General features: G+C 36.2%; 4 protein-coding genes across 8 annotated transcripts in view; 1 reads left to right on the top strand and 3 right to left on the bottom strand.

The window, feature by feature from the left end:
- Positions 1–27: 27 nt before the first annotated feature.
- Positions 28–10,140, bottom strand: LOC111452430 (dentin sialophosphoprotein). Of its 4 annotated transcripts, none has more exons than XM_023093147.1 (12): positions 9,662–10,140; positions 7,217–7,443; positions 5,767–5,834; positions 5,570–5,644; positions 5,022–5,371; positions 4,789–4,857; positions 4,493–4,581; positions 1,639–3,804; positions 1,444–1,521; positions 1,154–1,265; positions 604–681; positions 28–499 (listed from the first exon to the last, which is right to left on the bottom strand). In XM_023093147.1, the coding sequence occupies exons 1-12, from the start codon at positions 10,025–10,027 to the stop codon at positions 449–451; spliced, it is 3,729 nt and encodes a 1,242-aa protein (XP_022948915.1). In that variant the 5' UTR covers positions 10,028–10,140; the 3' UTR covers positions 28–448. The 4 variants fall into 4 exon arrangements, with proteins under 4 accessions (XP_022948915.1, XP_022948916.1, XP_022948917.1 ...); XM_023093148.1 differs by having other exon boundaries at positions 604–666; XM_023093149.1 differs by having other exon boundaries at positions 604–654; positions 9,662–10,139.
- An 849-nt stretch (positions 10,141–10,989) lies between these two features.
- On the top strand, positions 10,990–14,606 carry LOC111452368 (glutamate receptor 2.7-like). Its single transcript, XM_023093046.1, has 5 exons — positions 10,990–11,340; positions 11,424–12,748; positions 12,833–13,142; positions 13,236–13,630; positions 14,025–14,606. The coding sequence occupies exons 1-5, from the start codon at positions 11,085–11,087 to the stop codon at positions 14,421–14,423; spliced, it is 2,685 nt and encodes an 894-aa protein (XP_022948814.1). The 5' UTR covers positions 10,990–11,084; the 3' UTR covers positions 14,424–14,606.
- A 1,263-nt stretch (positions 14,607–15,869) lies between these two features.
- On the bottom strand, positions 15,870–17,248 carry LOC111452370 (dof zinc finger protein DOF1.7-like). The gene has a single exon (XM_023093050.1). The coding sequence runs from the start codon at positions 16,780–16,782 to the stop codon at positions 16,144–16,146; it is 639 nt and encodes a 212-aa protein (XP_022948818.1). The 5' UTR covers positions 16,783–17,248; the 3' UTR covers positions 15,870–16,143.
- A 3,762-nt stretch (positions 17,249–21,010) lies between these two features.
- The window catches only part of LOC111452369 (serine/threonine protein phosphatase 2A 55 kDa regulatory subunit B beta isoform-like), an 8,352-nt gene continuing 2,636 nt past the window's right edge, over positions 21,011–26,726 (bottom strand). The window contains exons 5-14 of one of the 2 annotated variants that reach the window (XM_023093048.1): positions 26,265–26,453; positions 24,859–24,950; positions 24,512–24,630; positions 23,649–23,772; positions 23,328–23,451; positions 22,399–22,467; positions 22,221–22,312; positions 22,051–22,128; positions 21,889–21,959; positions 21,011–21,752 (exon numbers count right to left, since the gene is read on the bottom strand). In XM_023093048.1, the coding sequence (XP_022948816.1) occupies positions 21,613–21,752; positions 21,889–21,959; positions 22,051–22,128; positions 22,221–22,312; positions 22,399–22,467; positions 23,328–23,451; positions 23,649–23,772; positions 24,512–24,630; positions 24,859–24,950; positions 26,265–26,453 (1,098 nt within the window). In that variant the 3' untranslated portion in view covers positions 21,011–21,612. The remainder of the gene's footprint in view (positions 21,753–21,888; positions 21,960–22,050; positions 22,129–22,220; positions 22,313–22,398; positions 22,468–23,327; positions 23,452–23,648; positions 23,773–24,511; positions 24,631–24,858; positions 24,951–26,264; positions 26,454–26,726) is intronic. The other variant, XM_023093049.1, reaches the window with a different exon arrangement.

Below are 26,726 nucleotides of genomic sequence, written 5' to 3'. Positions count from 1 at the left end.
GCATCACAACTCCAAGAGAATTCCCTATATGATCGCAAATGACATTAGCATATTCACAGTTATTGGGAACATTTTTTACACGTTCAAAATTTGTACAACCTACAAAAGTAGATTATATCCATACTCAAAAGAAGCCTCACAAGTCTATACAGGAAGAGGTCAGGCTAAACTAAAACAAAAGTCCAACCTCTCTACGTTGCTAAATAAAGGAAAATGCATTCCAAGAGAGAGAGGGGAGAGAGCAAAAAGAAAAAATGTACATGTTTCTATATTGAGGTTGGGGAGAAGGTAGCAAGCAAAAAAAAAAAAGATTTGACTCATTTTACTATGCACAGAAATTCATTGATGCAGTTCTTGCATCCACCTCTACCTCTTAACGACCTCTACCCCAAGTCAGACATGATCGTCTAAAGAGCGTCCGATTGCTCGAATAGAAACACATCCAATCTCAATCCTTCGCATAAGTTTGTGCAAAATCTTTAATCCTTTCCTTTAGATGCTGCAACAATAAAATACATGTTAAGAAAATAACAAAATTAGAGATAAAAGTTAGAACCACAAAAGCAAGATGGTGATGTGGATTTGTAAGTTGATGTTAATCACCTTCAGCTCTTCGTGGAGAACAACGAATATCTTTTTCAACCTCTTATGCCTCTGCAAATTACTCTTTATTTGAGTCAACTTCATTATACAGGAAAAATAATATAAGAGAAAAAGATAAAGATGCTAATTCAGATTCAGGTATACAAAAGATATTCATGCTAATATCAACTACAAGCCATGAAACCCATCTTTGATAGAACCCATATTCAAATAACGGGAACAAATAAATTTACCCAATCAACCGAGATAGAGAAAGTGTTGCCTCTAACCAATTCCGTCAACCATGCCTTGCTGCATCTGAATCTACTGTCAACCTTAATCCTAAACTATCCCTAACCTTTTACTTCCAATCATGAACTCCCTCTCCCTCTGGAGTCCAAATTTTTCAATATAAACCAAAAGCTTACACAAACCTAGACTACAATGAGCACTAGCTGGATGAAACATCAGAAATTTTCCAGAGTAAACATTGAGAAATATATACTTGAACATGAAAAACTACTAATATTAACAAGTAACTTGTAGCAAATATACTAGGAAACAGCCATACCGTTGAACACAGCCGATAAGATTCTTTCAGCTGTTCTAAAAGGTTAAAGTATTTGTCTGAATTTTGTCCCCTAGAAGAATCAAGCTCCTTCCCGAGTTTGCAGAACTCAGCCCTACATAATTGATCGATGCTTAAAAACGGAATGATCTTTTCTTTACAGGAACAGCATACCAGGACACAAATAAATCATCAAACTTGCTTAAAAATAATAACAGGACATTAGGAGGCAGACTGCAACATCGTCTAGGAACGGATAAAAATTGGACATTAACGAAAAGAAGTAGCATTACCTGTAGCTTTCTAGGATTTTGTTCAAGGACAGGTAACATTCATATTTATCACGATACTCCTGTACATATTCCTTGTACCTAAAAACAAGTATACATTTTAATCAGTAATCACAGATATTAATGAAAAAAATACAAGAACAAGTGAGACAGAATTAGTAGCCTCAACAATTCAAATGAATTACAAACGAAACTTACTGAGAGAAATCTTTGATTGCTCCCTTCAACTCTGGCTCGTCCTTTTCATACTTGGAATATGAACAACTGTTTTCATCTGAAGAAGAATCTCTTCTCTTTAGATCACTATTTTCATGCTCAGCTGATATCGGGTTCTTTAGTGCATCAGTAACTTCAGTTATTTGATTAGGTGCTTGTCTTTTACTTCCTTTTTTTGAGGGAAGCTGTTCTCGTTTCATATCATGCAGCTGGGAAATGCCAACAGATGCTTTCCTGTTGCTTTCCCCACAGCTTTCTGGACCAATCCCTTGATTAGGTTTTACATTTGCATCAACCGGCTTTTCAACTTCAACGTGATCTACTCTTGAACTATATTGTGGTCCTTGTGGATGAGACTGCGGAGGCCGGTGGTTTACCCTCGTCAAATCTTCAACTTTATGTTCTGAAATCTTCTTTTGATTTGAGACTTCTGGATTGCTTGGAAACTTGGTACTTATATGGGGTGAGGACCGCTTTCCATTATCTAAACTAGCCTTCAAATTAGATTTTCCTTTATTTAACTCTGAACTCCAGATATCTGAAGTGTGCCCTTTGTTCTCCAACTGTTTCGATGAATTATTTCTTTCAAATTTCTTTTTACCCAATACTTCCTCAGGAAAGGGCTCACGAAGTTCACCTAATTCAAGGTCTGAATGCTCTCTTTGGAGAATACGGCCTTTTCCATTAACTGGGGACCTGTCGGCACTAATTCTATTATTATTATCCCTTGGTGAGTACCCCATCTGCGAACTTGAAAACGTTTTGCCATCTTTGAATTTTCCAACTATGTCACCTGGTTTACTAAGATGGGAGTCACAGGGTTGTATCTGTTTGTCTCCTGGACCACCAGATCTAGAATTTCTTGAAACTTTTTTCTCATTCATCCCTTCATTTTCAACATTTCCATAAAATCTATCTTTATACGCATGAAAACTTTCATTAGCATGACCACCCTTTTCACTGTGTTTACCGCCACGTCCAATGCTCTCACCATGCTTGTCGGGTCTAACTGCTGTATCTACAGCCCTCACTCCACTTTGATCATGGGGCCTCCAACTTGCTTGTGAAACATCTGAACAATTTTTTTCTGAAACTATTTCTTTGTTTCCCATTTTTGGTCTAAAATCAGAATTGCCCTTCAACTCACCTTTATTAGTAACTTGACTGGTAGGGTTCCTTGCAGAATCTCTGTTGAGTTTACTAGGAGATAAATTGCGAGAACTCTGTAATTGGGCTCCCCAATTACCAGAAACAGGTTGTTGAGATGAGCTTTCTAATTTTAATCTCTTAGTATGAACAGCGTTCTCTTCAAAGCACTCCAACTCAGAGCTCCTTTTAGACTTGCCTTTAGATATCCTATCTGTGCTGTCAGATTGTTCATGCCTGGAACTTTCCACAACAGTATTTTCCCTGTCCTCAAACAAACTCCCAATAAAGTTTTGGCGCTCTTGGAATTCATCAGGGTATGGTGACAAGGATCTTGATTCTTCCACAGGTCTTCCACCTTCTCCTGTAGGAGGTAAACTACGATCATCAATTTTAGCTTCTGGCTCATCATCAGAAGAATCTTTCTCGATGTCAATTGCATCAGATTCGTGACCATCTTCCTTCTCATCGTCTATGTTCAACACAGCCCCACCATCTGGACTTTTCCAAGCAGCAGGAGACGCAGAGAAACCCTGTACGGAAGCTTGCAATTTATTCTTGGGTTCTTTGTCATCATCACTAGTCATGATATCCACATCCTCATCAGAACCCTCCTTGCTATTAGAAGGTGCATCACTTTCACTATCACTGCTACTCCCACTCCCACTACCCACGGGGCTTCGACTTCTACTCCTACTACGGTTCCCACTATCACTTCCACTATCACTACTATCACTTTCAGAATCACTGTCACTTTCATTGTCAGAAGAACTAGCTGCCTGGCCTTCGCTATTTTCAGAGCCTTTTTTCTCAGCAAAAGGATCGGGTGAATTCTGTTGGATGCCATTTTTCTCCAAGAAATTTGATTCTTTGTTTGCTTGAGAGGTTTCTACCTTTTCCTCCAATTCAATGACATGTCTTGCTTCTAATTGCGATTCTGGAACAGGTTGATCATGGAAGTCTTCATGTACCGGGGTTTGTTGATGGCTGACTAAAGGAGAGCTGTGAAAGACAAAACGTGAATTAGATTCCTAGATGAATATCGAGCAATCCATAAATATCAAATACACCGGCAGCTGCAAAAGGACTGACTTGGCTTAATATTAATAAGAGCGTATAAAAGCGTTTGTAAACAAAGAAAATAGAAAAAGCTGGAATGTCAGAGAAAGAAGGAAGACATGGAAGAAGACAGATATGGAAGAATACAGATAAGAGAGAAGAAGGAAGAGCTTTTGCTACTAAAGATGAATTGATACGGAGCAGCTAGACCTGTGAATCAATCCTTCCCTCATTCGATCTTTGCCATTCGACCTTGAATGCTATTATTTATTAGAAGCTTTGGACGGAGCGGGACCTCCTTAACAAAAGGAAGGAAGAGGAAGAAGAGACAACCCCGAAGAGACACAGTAATTACTCTCTAATGGAGTTCTTTTGTTTTTATTTTTTCACATTTTTTTTTTCTTGTGTAACAAAAAATATTACTAACACATATGAGGATTTGAACCTACAACCTCTTCAAGAAAGTAGCAATGTCTTAACAACGGATTAATACATTGGAATATCAAGACAATATAGTTGAGATATCTCTACTTCCTCAAAGAGGTAAGTTTGAATGCATTTAAAGTAACATTCTCAAAAACTGTTTAAGTCAACCAGATGAAATAAGCCCGTCAAACGTTGAAGGAAGTACCTTTCACCTTCAGATGAAGGCTTTTTAGAGCCTTCCAACTCAACTTCTGACTTCAAACAATATCTCCCTGGAGCTTGGTAGGTTGCAATCTAATAGTCAAATTAAACAAGAATATAAGAATTGGATTTCTAATATCTCCCCATTTCAAATTGATAGTTCACTTGTTGGATCTTTTTAATTGAATTACTATTCAAGACAACATATTTAGGGAGTATATGAGATTCATTGAAATACTGAATAAATACTGACCTAAGTATGAATTGGATTTCTAATAATTTAACATTTACATCACTTACTTTTTTAATGATTGGCTCAATCTTTTTTACAGAATTTGGGATTTTATCGCCAACAGCTTTCTCCAATGCCTACACGAGAGAGAAAGAGAGGGAGAAAACAGTAAATTCATGCTTTGAATAGAATTGACAGACTTGTTTAAGGAAACAAACACACAACGAACAGGAAACATCCAACATTATTTTTATATAGGAATCCATATTTCAATTAAAATTATCTATTTACTTGAGCGTACCTTCAAACTCATCCCCTTGGGGTTATCCAAGAGTAAATTATACAACATTCCTTGCAAATCTGTTGGTTTAGCTCCGGCATTCACTTCCTGTCCTGGTGCTTCCAGAACTCCTTTTGCGGCTTTGGTTGGAATTTCCTTCTCACTGCTAGCAGCAGCATTAATCTTAGCTGGTTGTCGAGGTTTAATATCTTCTGCAATACAATGAGTCTTAGTGGGATTTGCAGATCCGAATTGAGATATTGGAGCACCAGATTGCTCGGGTGGAGATGGAACAGGTGAAGATGATAGCCTCTCCTTGGAAGCAGGTACTGATGACATGCCAGGCTTAAATGTAGATTTTGGAGGCCCAACTGCAATGACAAATATTAGTACTCAATTACTAAGCTTAACTGACATTATTGTCCATCAGGAGACGCAGTATACATCAAAGAGAAAGAAATCACTCAAAAAGTGAGAAAACGCTCTATGTCAAAAGATGAAGCATAAAGCATATAGAAAAGAAAATGGAATAAGAAGAAAGAATTCAATATGCGTACACAGGCAATCACCTTGAGACAATTCGTTTTTCTGCTTTTTAAATGGAGGCTCTTTCTTATTCTTATAATGCATCCTCCATGGATTAGCTGCAAGCAAGCTAGGTATTAGTAAAGACTTGAGCAACTCATAAGGTGCAGTTTTTGCAGTAATGCAATCAGATAACAGTAACACAAAAAAAAAAAAAAAAAGTGATTCAAGAGATGCATACATTCGGCAGCAGCCAATTGCTTTATTTGATTCTTCATAGATGGATTCCCAGGTTCTAAGACAATAGCTCTGTAGCCAGAAACACAACAGATGTGCATGCATGTGAGAGAGCTAAAGATAATACTAAACACCATCACAGATATCTCTAATACAATATACAAAACCTTTCTATAGTTTAAAAATCATGAAAGTAAAAGGTTCACAAACTATCAGTTCTACATAGCAATCATCAAAATCCTTTTCTTCCGGTTTTTGGTTTGAGAGGAAGGCCAGATATTATAAGAGTAGTTGATCATAATATTATTATAGAACTTATAAATAAAACTAATTATGGCTTAGAAGAATGGTAAAACATCCACAAACTAAACATAATTTTTATTTTTAAGAGCATTCCAATACTTCTAAACAAAGGAATATACTATAGTTTCATGTCCAAATTTAATTAAATAAAAAAATAGCTTAAGTCATCTGTAGTTGTTTTCTATTAGAAGCAGAAGCATTAAGCAACTATATTCTGAACAATGCAATTACTCATGTCTAAGTACGCTTAAAAATCAATTTATTATTAAAATGTCAATCTGCAATTACTCCACTGATTTTGTTTTGTTCGTCTCAGTTGTTTCTCTCTTCCTGCTGGCTGCTACAGAGACTTTCATTTTTCAAAAGCTGAGCGAAAAGAATGGAAGTCTAAACTCCCTAAAATGTTTAAGGTCTTTCTGTAGGAAGTGATTCTTCAAGGTGTTAAAACCAACGAAGTTATGCAGAGAAGAAGCTACGTCTTGCCTAGATGATTCATGCTATGCTCATCAGCTTCTTTTGAGCAATGTATTCAAGGACAAGAGAGAGTCCGCATAAAATTTGCAGTAATCCGTTTCTAGTCAAAAGGATTTTGTTGGAGAGAAACAAAAGGATTTTCGGAGGCATTTGGTTCAAGTGAGAATAAGTTGGGGATTTTGTTGTATTTGAGGCCTCTTCTTACGTAGGCCTGCATTTCTAGTCTTGTTGCAATATTCCTAATTCTATGATGATAGCTAATCAACAATCTTCGTCAAACTCCTTGACTTTTGTTTGGTTTTTACCTTCTTGTCTAACACAATTATCTATGAAATTTGTCTCTTGTTTTAGAAAAGAAGTCTCAATTAAACCTAATAACATCGAATAACTTCAAAATTGAATCTAATCATCATTTTGTAAAGAATATTAGTAAGGATATGCTATTAGCAGTGGCATATTTGTAATTATTTGGTAATTTGCTTAGAGTTGAATTCTATGAATGGAGTGAGTTAGGAAGTTTTGAGATGAGATTTTTTTAAGAATAATTTTGGACAATGCCAGGCCTCGCGAAGATTTTGGAAGCTTGTATTCCTTTTGTCAGCTTTAAAACTTCTACCAATTTGATAAGAACTTGAACAAAATAATTTGATTTCTATTAAAATTAACAAAAGAAATACCTGCGAGATTTAGATCTTCGTTCAGCTTCCTCAGACAACTTCTTAACATGGTTTGTAGTTGATTCATCCAAGATACGCTGCACATTCACTTTTCTCCAAGCATTGCCTGATTCAACAAGCAAACCACTTCCATCTTCGCCACTTTTACGTTCTTCGTATATGTCACAAAGATCACCAACTTCACGTGACCATGTGAACCTAAACTCTTTACCCCCAACATCAATGACCTGGTGTAAAATTTCAGTTCAGGTACAACAATCTTAAATAGCCAAAGCCCTCAAAATAATAATAATAATAATAATAAATAATAAATAATAAATAAAAAAACTTCAAACAGGGAAGCAGAATTAGATCTTAAGGTGCATGTATAATTGTAACAATTGACAAACAGGAAACATTGATTTGATGAGAATATGTCAGATCCATACATATATTATGACTTTAGCACAAACCTGCCCTGGGAGGGGGGGAGTAGAACAGGAAGAAAATCCAGTATTGTTCGTATTCAGCCTTTACACTGATTGTTATCACCTTCCCAGCTATTCATTGGAAGGGTAAAGTGATAAAAAAAATTGCCGAAAGAGGCAATTCCTCTAGACTTTTAGACCCTTCTTATCAATAGAAAGAAAAATGCACATGATAGAGATTGAGGAGAAGACAACTATTTAAATTTGAATATGCACAATTGGAGATGATCAAGACTAGATGGCAACATAGACCATCGGTTTCATGTTTATGCATCATTAATATAATTTTATATGTATTCCTTTCTTTTAACTGCACAAGGCGTGGATAGCCTTTATATGATTTCTTCATTTTTCGTACAGGATAAGACCTCTACTCCTTAAATATTGTCCTATAGAGATGAAGACTATTTCCAATAAAAATAATAATAATTTTCTTGGGATGCAGAATGAGAAGCCTATAGCAAACTAGTAAATATCTTTCTTCCAAAAAAAAAACAAATCAAAAGAGAGATTTTTGTATGATAAAAACTCATTGATAAAATGAAAACAGCATAGCACTTTGCAAGTAAGGTATAGGATGTGTTTCATCCCATTTTCACATAAATATAGGAACAACTCCTAGCTCCACTTATCTCCACATCTGCTAACAAACAGAAGAATCAGGATATCGAGAAAAAAGGGGTAGATCCTAGAGAGTTCAGCAACATCACCAAAACCCAGAGTATGCAATCCAACATCTCTCTTTCTTGGATGTGAAGATTTTGGAAGAAATATAGAAGAGTATTCCTTTTATACTATATCCAACTATTTTTAACTTGCTCATATGGCATCAAGTATTTTTTGGTATCCACAAATGATGGAGTATTCAATCAAAAAAATAACAACAGATGTCAGGGAAATCTTGGGTTGTTAGTCTGTTTTTATATAATTGTAGAACGCCTGTTATACCTACCTTTTCCTACTAGAATCACAATAGGACACTTACTCTTCCTCCTGTTGGTATCATGCCTTAATCTTTATTATCCCTCCTGTTGGAAATCTTTTCAAATTATACCAATAACTTTTCGTGCTAAAGTTTATTTTAAAAAATTAAGAGTAAAATAAATAAATAAACTTCTGGTTGATGGGGGATTTCAACAGATCCTAGAGATAGCAATATTCTCAAGATAAAGCTCCCCAGTAAACACAGAGAGAATTAGAGTTTTCCCTTTCAACTTACCTCTTTCACTCTAATTCCTATTAAATCATCATAAATTGCATATTCTTTATAAGCATGTTGTGCACATTGTAAGAATACAACTGACACCTCATCAATTGCAGCACTTTCACAATTCATTAAATAATCATGTCTACCAAAATAAGAAAAAAATGCTCAAAATTTAGGTTATAAATGCAGCAAGTATTATCAAGTGTAGATCTCCAGCTTGAAACTTTTAAATTGGCCATGCCCCAATTGTCAGTTGGGACACGAACTCCAATATATCCTCATGAAAAACCTATATTATCATAGACACATAAAAGCTGATATATCTGATAAACTATTCCTACTGATATTTTTCGTACTTACATGGTTTTCTATGTTTCTACTGAATTGGGTAATCTAACCCTTGACCTCACAGTATTCATACTCACCAATTCAGCCCATAGCTAACTGTTGCCAAATAAAAAAGGTAAACACAATAATGTTACAAAAGAATAGATTATAGCAATGCTCAAATTGGCGGTAAATTCCAACTAAATAAGACCATCTAGACAAAAATATATGTAACGAAGTAGCGGTTGCACAAAGAGATTCCACAGGGAAAATCCAACAAATAGCGAACAGAAGCATAATCCACATAAGCTACTTGTGCACATATTCGACAGCGTATTTGAAATACTTAACACAGTTCAAATAATCTTTAAAAAAAAAAAAAAATCTTCATTATCCCATGATGTGGATGACTAGAGTAAAGAACAAGTAATACAGAAAACTTACATTACCACTAGAATTCTTGGCATTCGCATCAAACTTAATTCTCGGAGTTCCTCCCAGCGACTCAACCCGCTTGATCTCTTCGATCAAGTCGGGAGCCAACCGAATTATCATAGCAAAAGCCAAAGGATTGTTACCGGTAACGAGACTGAAATTCTCCTCGACGGATAGAGGGGCTTCGGATTTGGCTGCGGTGGAGGTTCGATTCCGAGGATTTGCGCCAGAACCGGCGCCACCGCCGCCGAGAGAGAGACGGCCGGAGGGGCGGTGAGCAGGTGGTAGAGGAAAAGAGGAGGGCGGCCGCTTTCCGCTGGCTCCGCGGCCAGCGCCGCCGCCGGCCCGAGCGAGCTTGGATGGGCCGCCATACATTGTGAGGAAGAGAGATGCAGGTGCCGAACCAGGTTTTGGGACCCAGATGGAACACAGGAACAATTTCAATTTGCCTCTCAGATTTCCGTGTTGTTTTTGGTCCTCTCTTTAATTCAACGAGTTATGGGGACCTTTTTTGCAACTACACCATCTCCCGGGAGGGGCCGTATTTCGGATCAACGTTTTATGGGCCTCTTCGTAGCGCCCTACCAGCCCAAAATAAACTCTAATTTCTACTTTTCAAAAAATATAAAACTTTATAAAATATCTAATAATACCTCCAACTTTTATCATTTTTCCATCTAACAAATCTTTGGCGTATTTAAAATATTCAAGGGTTGTAGCTTTTTAATACATTATTGGCATGCAGGTAATTGCAATAGAAATTAAATGTAGTGTAAAACTTAATATGTTAAGACTAAAAATTATAATTTTCTTATATTAATTAATACATAAAAGTAGAATTAACAAACTGAGATTTAAAGAGTTTAAAACAAAACAGCAAACATACACGAATGTGTAATTTTTTTAAAATTTAGAATGCATGGAATAATTCAATGAGAAAATTAATGGCAGAAAGAATAATTATAAATTTGGCCCTAGAGAATAAAGAATTATGAATATGGCACACTTCCTTAACAAGAATTTGACTCACACGACAGAACCCATCGAAAGGGTCACCTACCAATCGTTGTTGACATATCAGCAGGCCAAGTATTGGCTTGCGTGGCCAATACTTTAATACCTTTTTTTTATTTTTTTTATTTTTAAACGACCAATTAAAAACAAAAGCGAATACAATATTAAAATTTAAAATAAAATAAAAAACTAAACTAAATGAATATTAAATCAACCTAGTCAAATATTAAGTTTAAATCCGAAAAATTGAGCTTCATAGGGTTGAGGGTTGAAGTAATTAAATTTCTGGTAAAGTACTAACCAATAACATTTGATTGCAATGTTCAGCTCGGATTCGACCAATTCTAATTCCATATTCATAAATTTATTTGTCAACTCACCACATTAAAACCCTTTTGAAGGTATCCTCAGCTTTGCAATGGAAAAGTCCACCGTCTTCTTCTTCCTCGCACTCTGTTTCGGCCTTCGAGCTTTGTCGGCCATGGCGGATGACGAGGCAGTTAAAGTGAAGGTGGGAGTTGTTCTTGACTCCAATTCTTTGATTGGGAAAATGGGGTTGAGTTTTATGGATATGGCTCTCTCGGATTTCTATGAATTTCATAAAAATTACAACACCCGCTTGACTCTGTTTCCGAAAAACTCCATGGGAGACGACCTTGAAGCTACTGCTGCAGGTTTTAACTTAATTCCGTACCACGTTATGATTCATAGTTTTTCCCGAAGTTTTGGTTTTAATCTGTTTTTCTTAACTAAACAGCTTTAGAGTTAATCAAGAAGGAAGAAGTGGAAGCCATTGTTGGGCCACAGAGTTCATCTCAAGCAGCTTTCATGGCGGATCTCGGGAAGAAATCTCACGTACCCATAATTTCATTCTCCGCGACAACGACAATGCAATCTCTGAGCTCTCGTCGGAATCCTTATTTTTTCCGAGCGACCCAAATCGATTCATCGCAAGTAAAACCCATCGCCTCCATTTTTAAAGAGTTCAATTGGCGACAGGTGGTGATCATTCACTCCGATGATCAATACGGCGAGGGGATTCTTCCCTCCATGAGAGACGCTCTTCGAGAAATTAACACTCGGGTCGCCGACGAGACGGCGATTCCTCAATCGGCGTCTGATGACAGAATCGCCAAACAGCTTTACCGATTAATGACTATGCAAACGAGAGTTTTCGTTGTTCATATGTCGCCGGAGCTTGGTTCCCGCGTTTTCGCCATGGCTAAGGAGATTGGGATGATGGGTTCTGGTTATATTTGGATTATAACTGATGGGATGAGTAATTTCCTCTCTGAGATTGATGATTCCGCCATGGAAGCCATGAGTGGAGCTTTAGCTGTAAGAACTTACATTCCCATAACAGAAAAACTCGAAGAGTTTCAACGGCGATGGAGAAGGGACAAGGAAATCTCTGAACTCAATATATTTGGGTTACGAGCTTACGATGCTATCTTCGCTCTCGCCAAGGCTGTGGAGAGAGTTGGAACCACGGAGTTCATCTTCAAGAACTCAAACGTTGTTTCGGGCAAATCTACAGATCTCGACAATCTCGGTGTCTCTCGGAATGGTCCGAGGTTGTCGGAGGCATTGTCTAAGACACATTTCAAAGGGATTGCAGGAGACTTCAGGATGGTTGAAGGGCAATTGAAATCATCAGCTTACGAGATTATAAACATCAATCATCAAAAGAACATTACAGCGGTTGGATTCTGGACGCCGGAAAATGGACTGACACAAACATTAAACTCCACGGAAATGAGCTCAAACAGTTCAGCTGCTAATCTCAGCCGTATCATATGGCCAGGGGATTCTTCCAGTTTCCCAAAAGGTTGGGTGTCCCCTATAAATGAAAAGAAGCTGAGAATCGGAATACCTGTTAAATCTGGGGTCAGTAAGTTCATTCGAGAGATAAGGGACCCATTGAGTTCAAATACTAAGAAAACAGGGTACAGCATTGATATCTTCGAAGCTGTGGTCGAAACATTACCATACGCTCTTAATTATGAATACATTCGGTATGCAAATGATGTCGGAGTAATGGCCGGTAGCTATGATGACTTGATCAAGCAAGTGCCCCGTGGGGTTTGAACCTAAACTCTTCAATAGTTAGTACTCAAAACAAATGTTCTTTTGCATTTGCTTTAACTGTGCATTGTTCTTGAACAGGAATACGACGCAGTCGTGGGAGACATATCGATTAGAGAAAGCCGATCCTTGTATGTCGACTTCACATTGCCATACTCGGAAGCTAGCGTGTCGATGGTCGTACTATATCAAGATAACAACAAAAAAGCTTGGCTGTTCTTGAAGCCTTTAACATTGGATCTTTGGTTGACAAGTGGTTTCTTTTTTGTGTTCATTGGACTGGTTATCTGGACTCTTGAGCATCGAATCAACGAAGATTTTCGAGGTCCTCCTTCCCACGAAATCGGGACGAGCTTCTGGTTTGCTTTCTCAACCATGGTGTATGCTCAAAGTAATCTGTTCTGTCCTTGTAGCTTTGATATTTATCTCATTTTGGCTATGTTTTGGTTGATGGTTCACTAAATGGCTTCTCTATATGCAACAGGGGAGAAGGTGGAGAGCAACTTGGCTAGATTTGTGGTAATAGTATGGCTGTTTGTGGTGCTCATATTAACTCAAAGCTACACCGCCAGTCTCACATCGCTACTCACGGTTCAAAAGCTTGAGCCAAAGTTTAATGATATGAACCAACTGAAGGAGAAGAAGGTGAATGTTGGATACCCAAATGGTTCTTTTGTTCTTGACTTGCTGATAACTGAAGGCTTTGATCGATCCAAGCTTGTAATTTATAACAATATGGCCCATTGTGGATCACTGTTCTTAAATGGAACCATAGCTGCTGCCTTTGATGAAGTCCCTTATCTCAAGGATCTTACTACAACATATTGCACCAACTGCACCATCGTTGGTCCCATGATGAAATCAAACGGCTTTGGCTATGTAAGTGTGAAACTCGTCCTTCGTCTTTCATGTTGGTTCGAAGAGATTGATAGTGTGAGATCCCACATGAGTGGAACGAAGCATTCCTTATAAGGGTGTGAAAAATTCTCTCTAGTAGACGCGTTTTAAACTCTTAAAGGAAAGCCCAATGCACACATCTGCTAGTGGTAGGTTTGAGGTATTACAAATTGTATCAAAGCCACACATCGAGCTGCGTGTCAGCGAGGACGTTGGGCCTCCAAAGGGGTGGATTGTGAGATTCCACATTAGTTGGAGAGGGGAACGAAACATTTCTTGTAAGGATGTGGAGACCTCTCCCTGCTACAGAAAAGACTCATGTCGTTGTTTGATGAGAATAGTCGGTTATCTCAACCGTCAAGATTTATGAATGTAGGTCTTTCCCAAGGGGTCTCAACTCGGACGCGATGTTTCCAACGGAATACTTAATATAATGGAGAATGGAGTTCTGCAAGATATTGAAAACAAATGGTTTAAGAGCAATATCAGCAGCCCTGACCCCAATAGCTTGATTTCCACCACACTTGGGCTCGAAAGCTTTTGGGGGTTGTTTCTTCTTTCAGGAGCTGTATCTTTATCTGCAGTCATTATAGCCCTGGCCAGATTTGTCCATGAACGCAGACATGACTTCAACCTTTCCACTGACTCAATGTGGAAAAGGTTTCTTCTTCTCATGAAAAATTTCGACCAGAAAGACCACACTTCACCCGCGTTTAGAAGGAATTCTCGAGATGAAAACCGAGACGAGAGCCGAGACGAAAACAATTCACTTTGATTCAAACTACTGAAATGGAGGACTTTCACCTTGCAACTTTGATGATTTCCATGGTGGTCTGTGTGCAACTCCTCAACCATCACATAATTTGGTCGATAACAATTCACTTTCTTTCTTGAAATTAGTCCAAATATGTACAAGTTGTTTAAGATACTGTTCGATTTATGAAAATACAAACATACGATTAATAATAATAAATAATTTGCAGTATAAAGACGTTGAATGACATATGGTAGTATCAATATTCATCACTATTCATTGTTCATCACATCATTTCACAGTTGGTGTGTGACAAAAACTTAATGTACATCTCATCAAAAGAATTCAATAAATCTCATCTTTTAAACAAGTAATTTACTCCCAAGAACAATCAAACATCATGGAATTTCCCATTTGATTAATAATTAAATATAAACTTTAGGTGACCATAGTCAAAGAAATTAAATGGGGTCAATAATTCAAAGTCAAAGTCAAAGGGCACAAACACCACAATTTTGATTTGGTTGGTCCAAACTTTTGATTATCTAAATTCTATAAACTTAATTCATTGTATCAACGGCTAAAAAAAATGTACACGTGTATATTAGAACATGAACTTCTATCTAACAAGGAGATTACGAAGAACGTGAGAGATTCTTACTGCTAATACAAGCGTAACGCGTAAGAATATCCATAAATACGATATCCAAAAAGTCTATAAAATTTAAAAATAGAATTGATGTTGACTTTAGAGATGGGCAATCAATGAAGATGAGAAGCGTGGACCAAAGAGAGTACGTCTATAATTCAACTCTTCGGACTGAATAATATCACATCAAAGTTTTAAACACATTCATTGATTTGCAACCCTATTCCCAAAATGAAAACGATGGGAAAAATGGTCCATTCTCATATTAAATAATTAAATAATTACATTTTTAAATATTTTTTGTTTTTAGTATATGTTAAGAGTTTGAAATGTACATTGACTGACTTTACTAGACAATTATCCCATAAAACAAGTTTTATTAAAAACCAAATACAGTCAACCGTTCTAGGGTTGGTCATTGTGTGTCACCGCCACTTCTCACCTATCTTACACATTAGATCAAGATTGTCATTGCAAAACTATAGTTAAGGTGCATGGAATCCCAACGGTTGGTACAATTCAATTTCACGAATATAAATGTTAAATGCATGACACATAAATTTATAAATTAAAATGTATTTATCAATCCAAATATAACACAAGAATAAATGCAAACATCACATCCATTGCCACCTCATTTGGTACTACTATTTATCCAAACTTGTCATTAATACCATTAATTTTGGACCATTTTAAATAAATTTAAACCTCATCCTTTTGTTTTCATTGCTTTGATGAGACCCTTAAATGTATTTTCACACGACTTAGTCCCTAATTAAGAGATTTCAAAGAGTAATTTTGTAATTTAAAATGTTGAGTGATTGTTGTGGAAATTATGTTCTTCTCCATCTTTTCATTCATAAAACATCAGACCACATCAAATTTAAATTGAAAAAAAATAATAATAAAAGACAAAAGAACACACAAGAACAAGACATTGTTTTTACCTATAGAATTTGTTCAATGGTGGAGGTGGTCTTGTAATGTGTCTGTTCCACCTTCTTCTTCCTCTAAGCTGATGATTCTAATTTTCCATAATCAAACAAACAGAAGCTTTAATTCCATACAAAATGGCGGATTTTTCGTCTCTGTTTACTGGTAACTTGAACCTGGTGTGAAAATGGCAAGATCAGGCCATCCATTGCTGCCACCGCCGGTCCAACAACTGGAATCGCCGTTCTGCAACACACCCAAATAATTCTCCGGCACGCAGCCGCTCTGTTCCTCCGCTGCAGATTTCCGGCCAGACCCAGAATTCAAATTCTCCGAAAATCCTCCCAATTCCATCATTTTCATCTCCGGTTGATTCGGATCCATACTCTCCAGGAGATTCCCATATTGCCCATTTGACGCCAGCAGCGAGCTGAAGCTCCCCGGAATTTCCAACCCGCCGCCATAGCCACGGATGGGGTTATGATCCGGACCCGTAATCGGGTTCAGCATCGATCCCGAAGAAGACGAAGATGAGGAGGACGGCGGACGCTTGACGGTGGCCGACACCGCCGGTCGCTTGGCGTTTTTCCGGCTTCCTCCGCCGACAGGGATATTCCGCAGAGCGCCGCCTTTGGTCCAGTACCGACGGCAATTCTTACAAAAGTGACGAGGCTGAGAAAGATTATAGTTATTGTAATAGCAAAATTTGGTGTTTGTAGAATCACATCGAGGGCATTTAAGCTGCTCTTGTTCGGGATATTGGGGTTTAATCATCGGAAAAGTTGATGGGTCTTGCATTGTTTGGTTACCCAGAAACAAAAAAACAGAGCACAAAATAAAAATTTTCGCGAGAAAAAGAAAAAAGAACTTGGGTTCAGTTTTCGAGAAGAAGCTTCGGTGATCTAAGATGGGGAACTGAAAAAGGGTTTGGAGATTTTGTTGTAAGAAAAAACAGAGACTAAAACAGAGCAAAAACAGAGCAAAAAGGGGGGGAAATCCGACAAAAGTGGTTTAAAAAGAGCTTCAAGCCGTAGCTTTCATGCTTCCAAAAAGCAAATGAATGGACAAGCCTGAAACTTTTCAGAAGAAAAGCACAAAAATCTCAACTGGGTTTGTATGTTTTGGTTTCTGTGAGATTTTCGAGCCGGAAAAAAGGAAGATCGCCGGTGACAGAAACTATGCCGGCGAGGAGGAAATACGTTGAGATATCCGCGTGAAAGAGACGAGCAGTGGACATATATAAAGAGACGATGAATTAAAGCCTTTTTTAAAAAATTAAAAAAAAAAAAATTATTTTCTCTCTGTAAAGTGGAATGTGGAATCTGTTGGTTTCTCTCTCTAAGCTTGTTTGTTCTACACTCTCCAACTTACTGCCATAATTGTTCATTAAAAAAATAACCCAAATATATATTTATTATTATTTGATATTTTAGAATAATAATTTCAAGGAATTTTAGGGAGAGACAATAAAATAAAATAAAATAAAAAAAGGCTTAATTCTTTTATTCCAAAATCTTGATGAGATTTTCCATGAATGGAAGACTTTTCTCAAATACCCAACCGACCTAACGCCACTTTTTTCACCTATTCCCACAATAAACAAAAACGTTTTATTTTATTTTATATTAAATTTTAATTTTTAAAATTGTAAATGGTATATTTTTCTTTTTGTATTATCTCGAATTTCAATTCTCAACATATTCGACGTTTTTTAAATTAAATTTAAAAATTAAAAATTGCATGTCGAACACTTAACCGGAGCTTGTTGGTCATCCGTCCTATTTAAGATTTTCTTTATTGGTTTATTTATGTCTTAAATAGGAACGGGTGACCAACAAACTCTACTTTTCGACATGTAATTTTTAATTTTTAATTTTTAAATTTAATTTAAAAAATGTCGAATATGTTGAAAAAATTGAAAGTTTGAGATAATACCACCCAAAAAAATCATTTACCATTTTCAAATTTTAAAACTAATATAATTATTAACTTTATTATCTTAATATTTAATTCTTAGAATAAATATATGTCTGAACACATCAAAAGTTTAAATCTTCATTTCATATTTATTTTATATTGAAAATAAATACAAATTCAATATATATGGTTAAAGGGTTATTTGAGTATAAAATTTTAATGGATAATGAAAATGTAATTATTGTAGTTTATTTTTTTTCAATAATCAAGACAATAGTCTAAAATTTTAGATGGTTGGCGAATATTTTTTAAGGTTTGACTTTTTTTTACTATTAGGAACAAAAAAAAATTAAGGGAAATTTTTATGGTATAATAAAATTTAGGTTGACTTATTTAACTTTTTTTTAAAAAAATTATTAATATCATATAAGAAGACGAAGACTTTTAAATGGTAAAATTTAAAAGAAAAAAATGAGAGAATTATTTTAATGTTGCATCCCATAATTTATTTAAATGATTTATATTATGGCGGCTCATTTCTGCAGCTTGAAAAGATAGGCTGAGCCGCGGAGTCGAGAATCATTTGCGTGAAGAAAACGCAAGGGGCACCAGTATAGGCATCATTTGAAAATCACTGTCAGAATCTATACCGTCCAATATTTAGAGTGGGAGAATCTGGGCCGTTGAAGTGTCAAGCAAAGTGAGATATGAGAACGGTGGCGTTAAGATACCGTCACCGGCGAATGAGAGTGGTACCACGTGTCGAAACCCCACATGATGACTGAGCTCGAGGGTCATTATTTTCCACTTCGACTGTTGGGCTGACAGCTCAGCTTTCCAACATGGATAATCACTTCACCACGTGGCAGTTCTTATTAAAGTTTTAATAATAAAATATTTACATAAATTCAAACTTTTAAAATTAGGGTTTTTTATGGAAAAAAAAGAACCAAATAGTAATACCAAACAATATTAAATTATCCATTAATTTAAAAATTAATTTTAAATAAACTATATTCTAATCTGCAAAATGAAATTAAGGTAATTTCTTAGGATAAAGAGAGAGAGAGAAGTGTTTGTGGATGTAGGGCCCACCATTTTATATATATAACGTGGGAGTTATTAGGAAGTTGTAACGCAATAACCCCAAAATTAATCCAAGCCGTCAATCAAGGCACACCAGACACAGCCAATTGCCTTTGTCCTATTTTTGAAGGATTGCTGTGGCCCACCGCACTGAATCATATCTCATTATCATCACCATCGCCACGTGGACGATTACGATTTTTCTTCCACTAAATATAATAAACTGTAATTATTAGGATTTCTTATTTTTCCCTTATAAATATAAAATTTTAAGAGAATTGATTATCAAACAAAAACAAATAATAAAAATGAAATTTTAATATTACTATTTTTTAAAATTAAAGAATAAAATCGGTTTATGAAATAACTTGAGTGGTCACATTTTGATCTCCTTTTAGATTTTGGTGTTTGATTAAATAGTTGATAATGAAAATATTTCATAATCTATTTTTTTTTTTTCCTTTTTTAAGGATAATTTGATATTAATATTTCCCTTGGCCGACATCATGCCTATTTTTTAAAAAACTTTAGAGATCTATAAAACACGAAATCGAATGTTGAAGAACCTGTGTGACAAAAAAAAAATTAAATACTAAATAGTAATCGAACATGTTTAAATCATTTACATAAAAATATGAGTGATAAGTTTATTTAATTATTTGAACTATGGTGAAGTGGATAAAATAGATAAACGAGGAGGAAGAGGGAGACAAAAAAGAGGAAAGTGGGGAGGAAAAAAAGAGTAAGTGGGAAGCATGAGTGGAATTGAAGAGAAGGCAAAGGAAGGCTGTGTGCCTGTTGTGCCTGTGCCTGTGCCTGTTGTTGCCATTGCCTGTGCCTTCCATTTTCTTCCTCTCTCTCATTCTCATTCCATTATTTCTTCTTCTTCTTTTGAATTTGATTTCGGTTAATGAATAGGCGAGCTCGAGATCTCAAATTTAGATAAACTTTGTTTAGTAAGAACTAATTTGAGAAAGAGCTTTTTTCAAAACATCTAAAAGTCCACCACCGCCTTTTTCCTTTTCGGGTTTGGTCATACTCACTGGACTCAAGCTATTATCACTCATGGGAAGGAAAGTCTATGGTACTCTCATAGTACTACTCTCTCTCTCTCTCTCTCTTAGTGTGTACTTGAATGTTGTTGGACTCATCCAACATCGTTCTTAAACGATGTCATTGTAGTATAGATTTTTCTATGACCTAAATACAAAGTTAGAAGTATGAATCCCATCCTCGATTGAATTTGAACTCAACAGCAGTGATAATAAACTTCTCAAAATCTTTATTTTAGCTACTAAACTTTAAAAAATGAGTTCCAATATTTCACTCTTTCAATAATCAGTTTTTTAACCCATATCATGCTTATGTTAACAATTGAGTACAATAAAAATAAAGGTAATGACCAAATTCAAACATAAACTTTTAAAGAAAATTTAATTTATTTAAAACCCACTAACATACAATGTTGATATGCATGTAAATAAAAGATTTATAAGATTTTGGTAATGGATGCCAACTTCAACCAAACAAAAGTGGCTGAAGAATAAACACCAATGGCCGTTTCTAAGTCGAAGGAGAATAAAAGATTTGAGGACTGTTAAGCACCCATTACTTTCCAATTGGTTAGAAATGTTTCTTTATTTATTCCACACTTTAAAATATAATCTTCCCCCAATCGCTTTGTCGACATGGTGGTAACCTGAAATGACATAGACATCGTAGACATTGACCTAAATTAAGTCCAAAAGAACAACATTCCGCAACACCGATCTTTTCGAAAAGTAATTTTAAAATGTTTATAAAAGCTCGAATAACATTGAAACATTTTAAAGATGTAATGAAGAACTCTTTCACAGATTTGAAAGATGTAATGAAGAACTCTTTCACAGATTTGAAAAATCTAATGAACACTACGAGACTAATTTTCGAGTGAAGATACGAAAACGTGCGACCAGCAAGTTTAGAAAAAGCAAATCTACAGAGACTATAAGAGCAAAGGAAAGGAAAGGAAAGAGGATGTTTATGCATGCAAAAATATTCAGAGCTATGTAGGCTACATTCAATATAATTGTTCTTTACATAAAACTACAGTAATAAATTATGAAAAACATCCCAATGTACTTTCTGAGAGTGACAATGAATCAATTGAAAAAAATAATTTGATGTACTGCAAGATTTAACAGCTCCTTCCCGCCGATACTTTTAGAAGTTAACTAAAAATACTACATTTCTTAATCTAGAACCTAGTGGAAGAAGATATTGATCAACAATTTCAGTACTTGCTGCAGGGAAGCTACAGTCAGGATTTCCCTCGGTTCAGCCCAACAAAATATAGAACACAACTAAATCTCTTCTCTTTTGGAGGAAAAGAAAGGATTACGGAGGAAATGAAAAGAGACTTAAAGGGGTGAAAGAAAAGAAGAAAAGGAAATGTTGCCCACCTGTCGAACATAAACAACATGCTTTCTTGTGGAATTTTTGGCCACGCAGTTAAAGATATTGTAGGCATATCGAACTCAATGAATGTAGCTTCTGTGCTTTCGGGTCGATGCGAAAGGAAAGAATTTTTACCGACAGAAGTCAAAAACGTTAAGCAGGTGGTGTCATTTGATACTCAGCCCCTCCTTATGCATAATACATGTACAAGCTGTTTGCGGCAGCACAGGCAATTGAATTTTCAGCCGGATGCCATGCTAGATGCAGCAGCTTAGTAGTGAAATCAAAAGGATTTCCGTTTGCATCAACCCCTGGGCTCTCAGATCCTGCTGATACCAATGTTTCCCAACACGGAACATAAGAAAATATGACAAAAGGGGAGGAATGAGCTTCTAGAATTGTAGGCCTCTGAATAATTTAGTTGATGAGAAAAAGAAAAAGGAAATCAAATTGTGGAGCACCAACCTCGTCTGACAACTCTCGTTAAACTACTACCAAGTGATCTTGAAGGTCTTGAAGGGGTCTGCACTTGTCTCCTACAAGCCAATACCAGTAATTACATAACTTACAATAAGCATATTACTCATAGAATACGAAGTTTGTGAATAAGCCACTAGATTGAAATACCTAGTTGGGTTTTTGCTAGCTTCCAAAGTTGTTGCCTCGGTACTTCCGGGGGAAGAACCAAAAACTCGGAATAAATTGCTGGGATCACATCAATAACATACAAATTCAAGGTAAGACTTTTTTGGCTGAAGAAAAAAAAGAGTCTGAATGTGCTTTGGAATTATACAGACCTGTAGGAACCTGTAGTTATATGCAATCCATCACCACTCAGACAACACTCAAACTTGTCAAAGATCGAATCATTTTCGTATAAATCACAAAGCTGCATACATTATAAGAAATTGCATTTAATTAAGTCCAATAAGGTTGTATAAATTTTAGCTACAAGTTTAGCCTGAACAAACTTACCTTGGGTCTTAAATATTCATGAACTTGGAAGGTAGAAACCGGACCAGAATCCATATTGATGTCCCATAACTGAAAAAGAGAAAAAGAACAAGCTAGAGTTGCAAGAAAAGGAAATTATCTTTCAAGAAGAACAAATTTCGGAAGCACAAGCAACAAAAATAACTGATTACATAATGAGCCCTCAACAATTTTATGATAAAAGACAGGAAGAGTCTGGGATAATGTCCCAGAGACAAAAAAAAGTAACAGGAAACCAAGAGGCTTGGGTTGCAAAGCTAGCTACACGAGGTCAGAAAAGGTTGAATATGAGTAATTATAACCAAGCACATTGGTAGAAGCCTTTGTGCCCCATAAAAATGGGAGATTTTCCATAGAGTTGAATAACCGAACCTTCACTGAAAAAATAAAAACAAAAGAATGCAAGCACATACACAAAAAAGAGCTCACAAAAAGGAAGGCAAACTACAAAAAGGGTCACCAATCAAAAGAGATAATACCTAAAGGATAACTACAAAAGACCTAGCTAGACAGCTACAAGGACATATAGGACCAGGCCTCACTCGAAAGACCATAAAGACCACAAAGATTCTATTGTTCCTCACTCCAAAGACCACAAAGATTCTATTGTTCCTCACTCCAAAGACCACAAAGATTTTGCTTTATTATATGATAGTAAAGATGCTATATGTCACTTAGGATCATAACTTTTCTATTCCCATTTGCAACTATTCACACAATATAGTCAAACGATAGCTTATACATTGGTACTTTGTATTTACGTACATTAATATACTATTATGAATTTTATACACACACATAGCTAGAACTATCCCTACGACACTTCACATGCAATCTTAGGATGACACTGTCAAATAGTTCATTGCCTTGTAATTGAAAGAATCAAACTATACATACATATACATACAAACCTTAAGGGTCATGTAATCACGACTTAATATATATCTTCCGTTCTTTCCAAATTTAATGTCTGAGATTGAAGCAATTATCTCAGTGAAAAATGATCTAGAACCAGGTGCCTCAGGTTCCTCAAATCTGTAAGCAAAAGATACTTATTTAATCATTACAAAGTCATGTATGTATAATAACCCCACGCTACCCCCTAAAAAACAGGAAAGAATGATTAATTTTTTCTCAATAATAAGCAATGTACACAAAAAGTATACACTGGTTGTGTTGTGGGGATTGGGGGGTGGCTGATTTAATAAATTTATGGAAAAAAAAAAACCTACAATTTGGCATGGGAATCACATAATGCTGACTGCCGCAAATCAACTAGGCGGATTGAGCCTTTTGAGCTGCTATATGCTAGCATGTTACAGTGTGTAGGGTGAAACTCAGCAGCTGTAATCACCTCTGCAAAAAGATACATTTACAGAAAATGTAATATAAACGTCATGAAAATATAATAATTGAAGAAAGGCTAATTCTGAAGAACTCATATGCCTGCATCTTATTCGTGAAAATTCCTATTCCATAAAGAGTCAACCAAATTATAGTAGAAGAAATCTTTCATTTTCTCTCCAGCACACTATATGGGGAAACTAAGGACTCCATCCAAAGATCTACATCCATGGTTTTAGGTCCCCACTGAGTTGATGTGTGATGATGTGCAAGAAGCCTAGGGTGGTTTTTTTAAGAGGGTCTCGATCATGTGCTTCGGAGTTGCCACTATGTAATCTTGGAAGGGAATTTGTGGAGTGCTCGATATTCCAATACTTTTCTAGGTGTTTTTGTCCTGAGTGTTTTGAAATTATCCTCTTTCTACGATTCTTAATAATCAGAACAGTCTCTTGTAATTTGGTGTTATAGTTTTGTTTTATGTTTTTTTTTTCTTGTTTAAATTACTCCTTTGTCTGGGCTGTTCTTCTCTGCAGGGCCCTAAAAACATCACACCATACAGTGAAATTAGAAATTTGGCATCAGACGTAAGAGCTTCTTAATGCAACATTCTTATAAGGGTAAATTCCACTTGCATCATCCCACCGCTCATCAGTAAAAGAAAACCAGCACTAATTCTAAATGATAAATCCAGTACAAAATATCACATCATTAAATGGAAGCTAGCAACAAGGGAAATAAAAAATGCGCTCACCAGTTAAATCCTCCATGTTAGCAGGCTTTACATCAACAATGTTGAAACTTTGATTGCTAATTTCCAAATTCCAAAGATTTATTCGCAGATCATCAGCCGATATAAAGGTTTCACCATCACTACAAAATAGGCAGGACGTTGTAAATACAATAGATAGATGGATAATATTAATCATCAAATACCATTATTAAAAAAAGGAAGAAAAGAGTAGGTCCAGCATCTGATTGCTACCGTGATACTTTGAAACCTTAAAAACCTAAGCTAATCAAGGGAGGGGAAGAAAATTAGAGAGGAACAGCTTGTTCCTTTTACAACATGTAAACTTGTATCCAAACTTCTGGCAGTACCTGTTATTTGAGATAGAGTTGATGTGATAATCATGAGCATGAGCATATACTCTTCGACATCTAGCAAGAAGGCTCGTCTCATGGCTAGTTACCTAATTTCATCAAGAACAAAAATATTAGTTAAAAAATATCCTAGAAGGAAAATGAATAAAAATCACAGCCACAAGTGTCTAATTATAATGTAATAACTATCATAAGGAAAAAGGAAAATGAAATGTTCACCCAAAATACCTCGGGTTTAACACCTCAGAAAAAGTAAACAAATAAACCTTTTTTTCTCAACATGCAAATCAATCTTAATAATAATATTGCATAACAAAATATGGGATGTCAAATTAGAGTCGCAAATAGAAAACAAATTTATTGCACCAGTTGCAGTTTCCAAATTTCTAATAATTAAAATTTTGAGGATGGGGAGAGTTCGTATAACATCCTGCCCACCACTAGTTGATATTATCCACTTTGGCTGGTTACGTATCACTGTCAGCCTAACAGTTTTAAAACGCGTCTACTAGGAAGAGGTTTCCACGCCCTTATAAGGAATATTTCATTCCACTCTCAAACCAATGTAGGATCTCATAGTCCATCTCCTAGGGGTCCCAGTATCCTCGCTGGTACACCGCCTGGTGTTTGGCTCATATACGATTTGTAACAACTCAAGCCCACCGCTAGCTGATGTTTTCCTCTTTGGTCCATTATGTATTGTTGTCAACCTCACGGTTTTAAAATGCGTCTATTAGGGAGAGGTCTCCACACCCTTATAAGAAATGTTTCGTTCCCCTATCCAACCAATGTGGGATCTCGCAGTCCACCCCCCTTGGGGTCTCAGCGTCCTAGCTGGCACACTGCCCAGTGTCTGGCTCTAATACTATTTGTAACGGTCTAAGCCCACCACTAGTTAATATTGTCCGCTTTGGCCCGTTACGTATCGATCAACCTCACGTATTAAAACGTGTCTACTAGGGAGAGGTTTTCACACCCTTATAAGGAATGCTTCGTTTCTCTCTCCAACCAATGTGAGATCTCATAGTTCGAGGTAGGGAATGTCTTCTTCTCTCAGTTCCTATAAATTTACGAGAAAAATTTCTCCCATCCACCACCCTTTCCACCTCTTGAACAAAGATTTCCTGCCATAATCAAAGCAGGCGCATGTAGGGCCCGTCCCTATCATGATTTGTCACCCATATCCAATTATTAACTGTTAATTCTTGGTGAGTATATCTGTTAGAACAAAACATAAAATTGATTGAAAATGAAAAATGAAAAATGATAAAATGCACAGTTTTTGCCTTTTGTCCTTCCGGCTATCTTTCATCATTAGGAAAGTTATACAAGAGGTTAAGAAGAGAGTCAAAACTCAATATGTGGAATTCTTCAGTCCAAACCAAGAGAACCCAAGAAATTACCACTTGAAGACGAAGTGACGAAATGGCTCCCAATAGGTCATTGCTTGGATGATTATAAAGTGCATCACATGATCCTCCATTTGGAAGATGTGGTGTAGAACTACTTGAACTAGCTATACATCCGTTGCCAACAGCTTTGGAAGCGTCCACATTCATGCTGGATATTTTCTTGATCTTTTTTTCTTGCACCTGGTCAAACCTCAAAGAAAGAAACCAGAATGAATAACGAATGGAATGATACACTGGCCACCAGTCATCATGAGACATATAATAACCTACAGAAATTTTCTACTATTTCAATTACTTTATAATAGAGCTAAAACGTAAAAAATACTGCTCTACACTCTTTTCCACTTCGGATGGGACTGGTATGGGGAATATATTCCTACTAAAAAGACAAAAAAAAAAAAAAAAAAAAAAAAAAAAAAAAAAAAAAAAAAAAAAAAAAAAAAAAAAAAAAAA

The sequence above is a fragment of the Cucurbita moschata genome, unplaced genomic scaffold, assembly GCF_002738365.1.
Source record: "Cucurbita moschata cultivar Rifu unplaced genomic scaffold, Cmos_1.0 Cmo_Scf00014, whole genome shotgun sequence".
Classification (NCBI taxonomy): Eukaryota; Viridiplantae; Streptophyta; class Magnoliopsida; order Cucurbitales; family Cucurbitaceae; genus Cucurbita; species Cucurbita moschata.
The sequence above is the reverse complement of the archived record's forward strand: the minus strand, read 5'-3'. Positions and strand labels throughout refer to the sequence as shown.

What these genes read in the sequence shown, in the direction of transcription:
- LOC111452430 (XM_023093147.1), bottom strand. Translation starts at nt 10,027, where the DNA reads ATGTATGGCGGCCCATCCAAGCTCGCTCGGGCCGGCGGCGGCGCTGGC. An exon ending in CCAAGGGGATGAGTTTGAAG is followed by an intron (nt 4,858 to 5,021) that starts GTACGCTCAAGT and finishes TCTCTCGTGTAG; the next exon opens with GCATTGGAGAAAGCTGTTGG. An exon ending in AAAATCCTAGAAAGCTACAG is followed by an intron (nt 1,266 to 1,443) that starts GTAATGCTACTT and finishes TCAATTATGTAG; the next exon opens with GGCTGAGTTCTGCAAACTCG.
- LOC111452368 (XM_023093046.1), top strand. Translation starts at nt 11,085, where the DNA reads ATGGAAAAGTCCACCGTCTTCTTCTTCCTCGCACTCTGTTTCGGCCTT. An exon ending in CCTTGAAGCTACTGCTGCAG is followed by an intron (nt 11,341 to 11,423) that starts GTTTTAACTTAA and finishes TTAACTAAACAG; the next exon opens with CTTTAGAGTTAATCAAGAAG. An exon ending in AACCATGGTGTATGCTCAAA is followed by an intron (nt 13,143 to 13,235) that starts GTAATCTGTTCT and finishes TATATGCAACAG; the next exon opens with GGGAGAAGGTGGAGAGCAAC.
- LOC111452370 (XM_023093050.1), bottom strand. Translation starts at nt 16,782, where the DNA reads ATGCAAGACCCATCAACTTTTCCGATGATTAAACCCCAATATCCCGAA.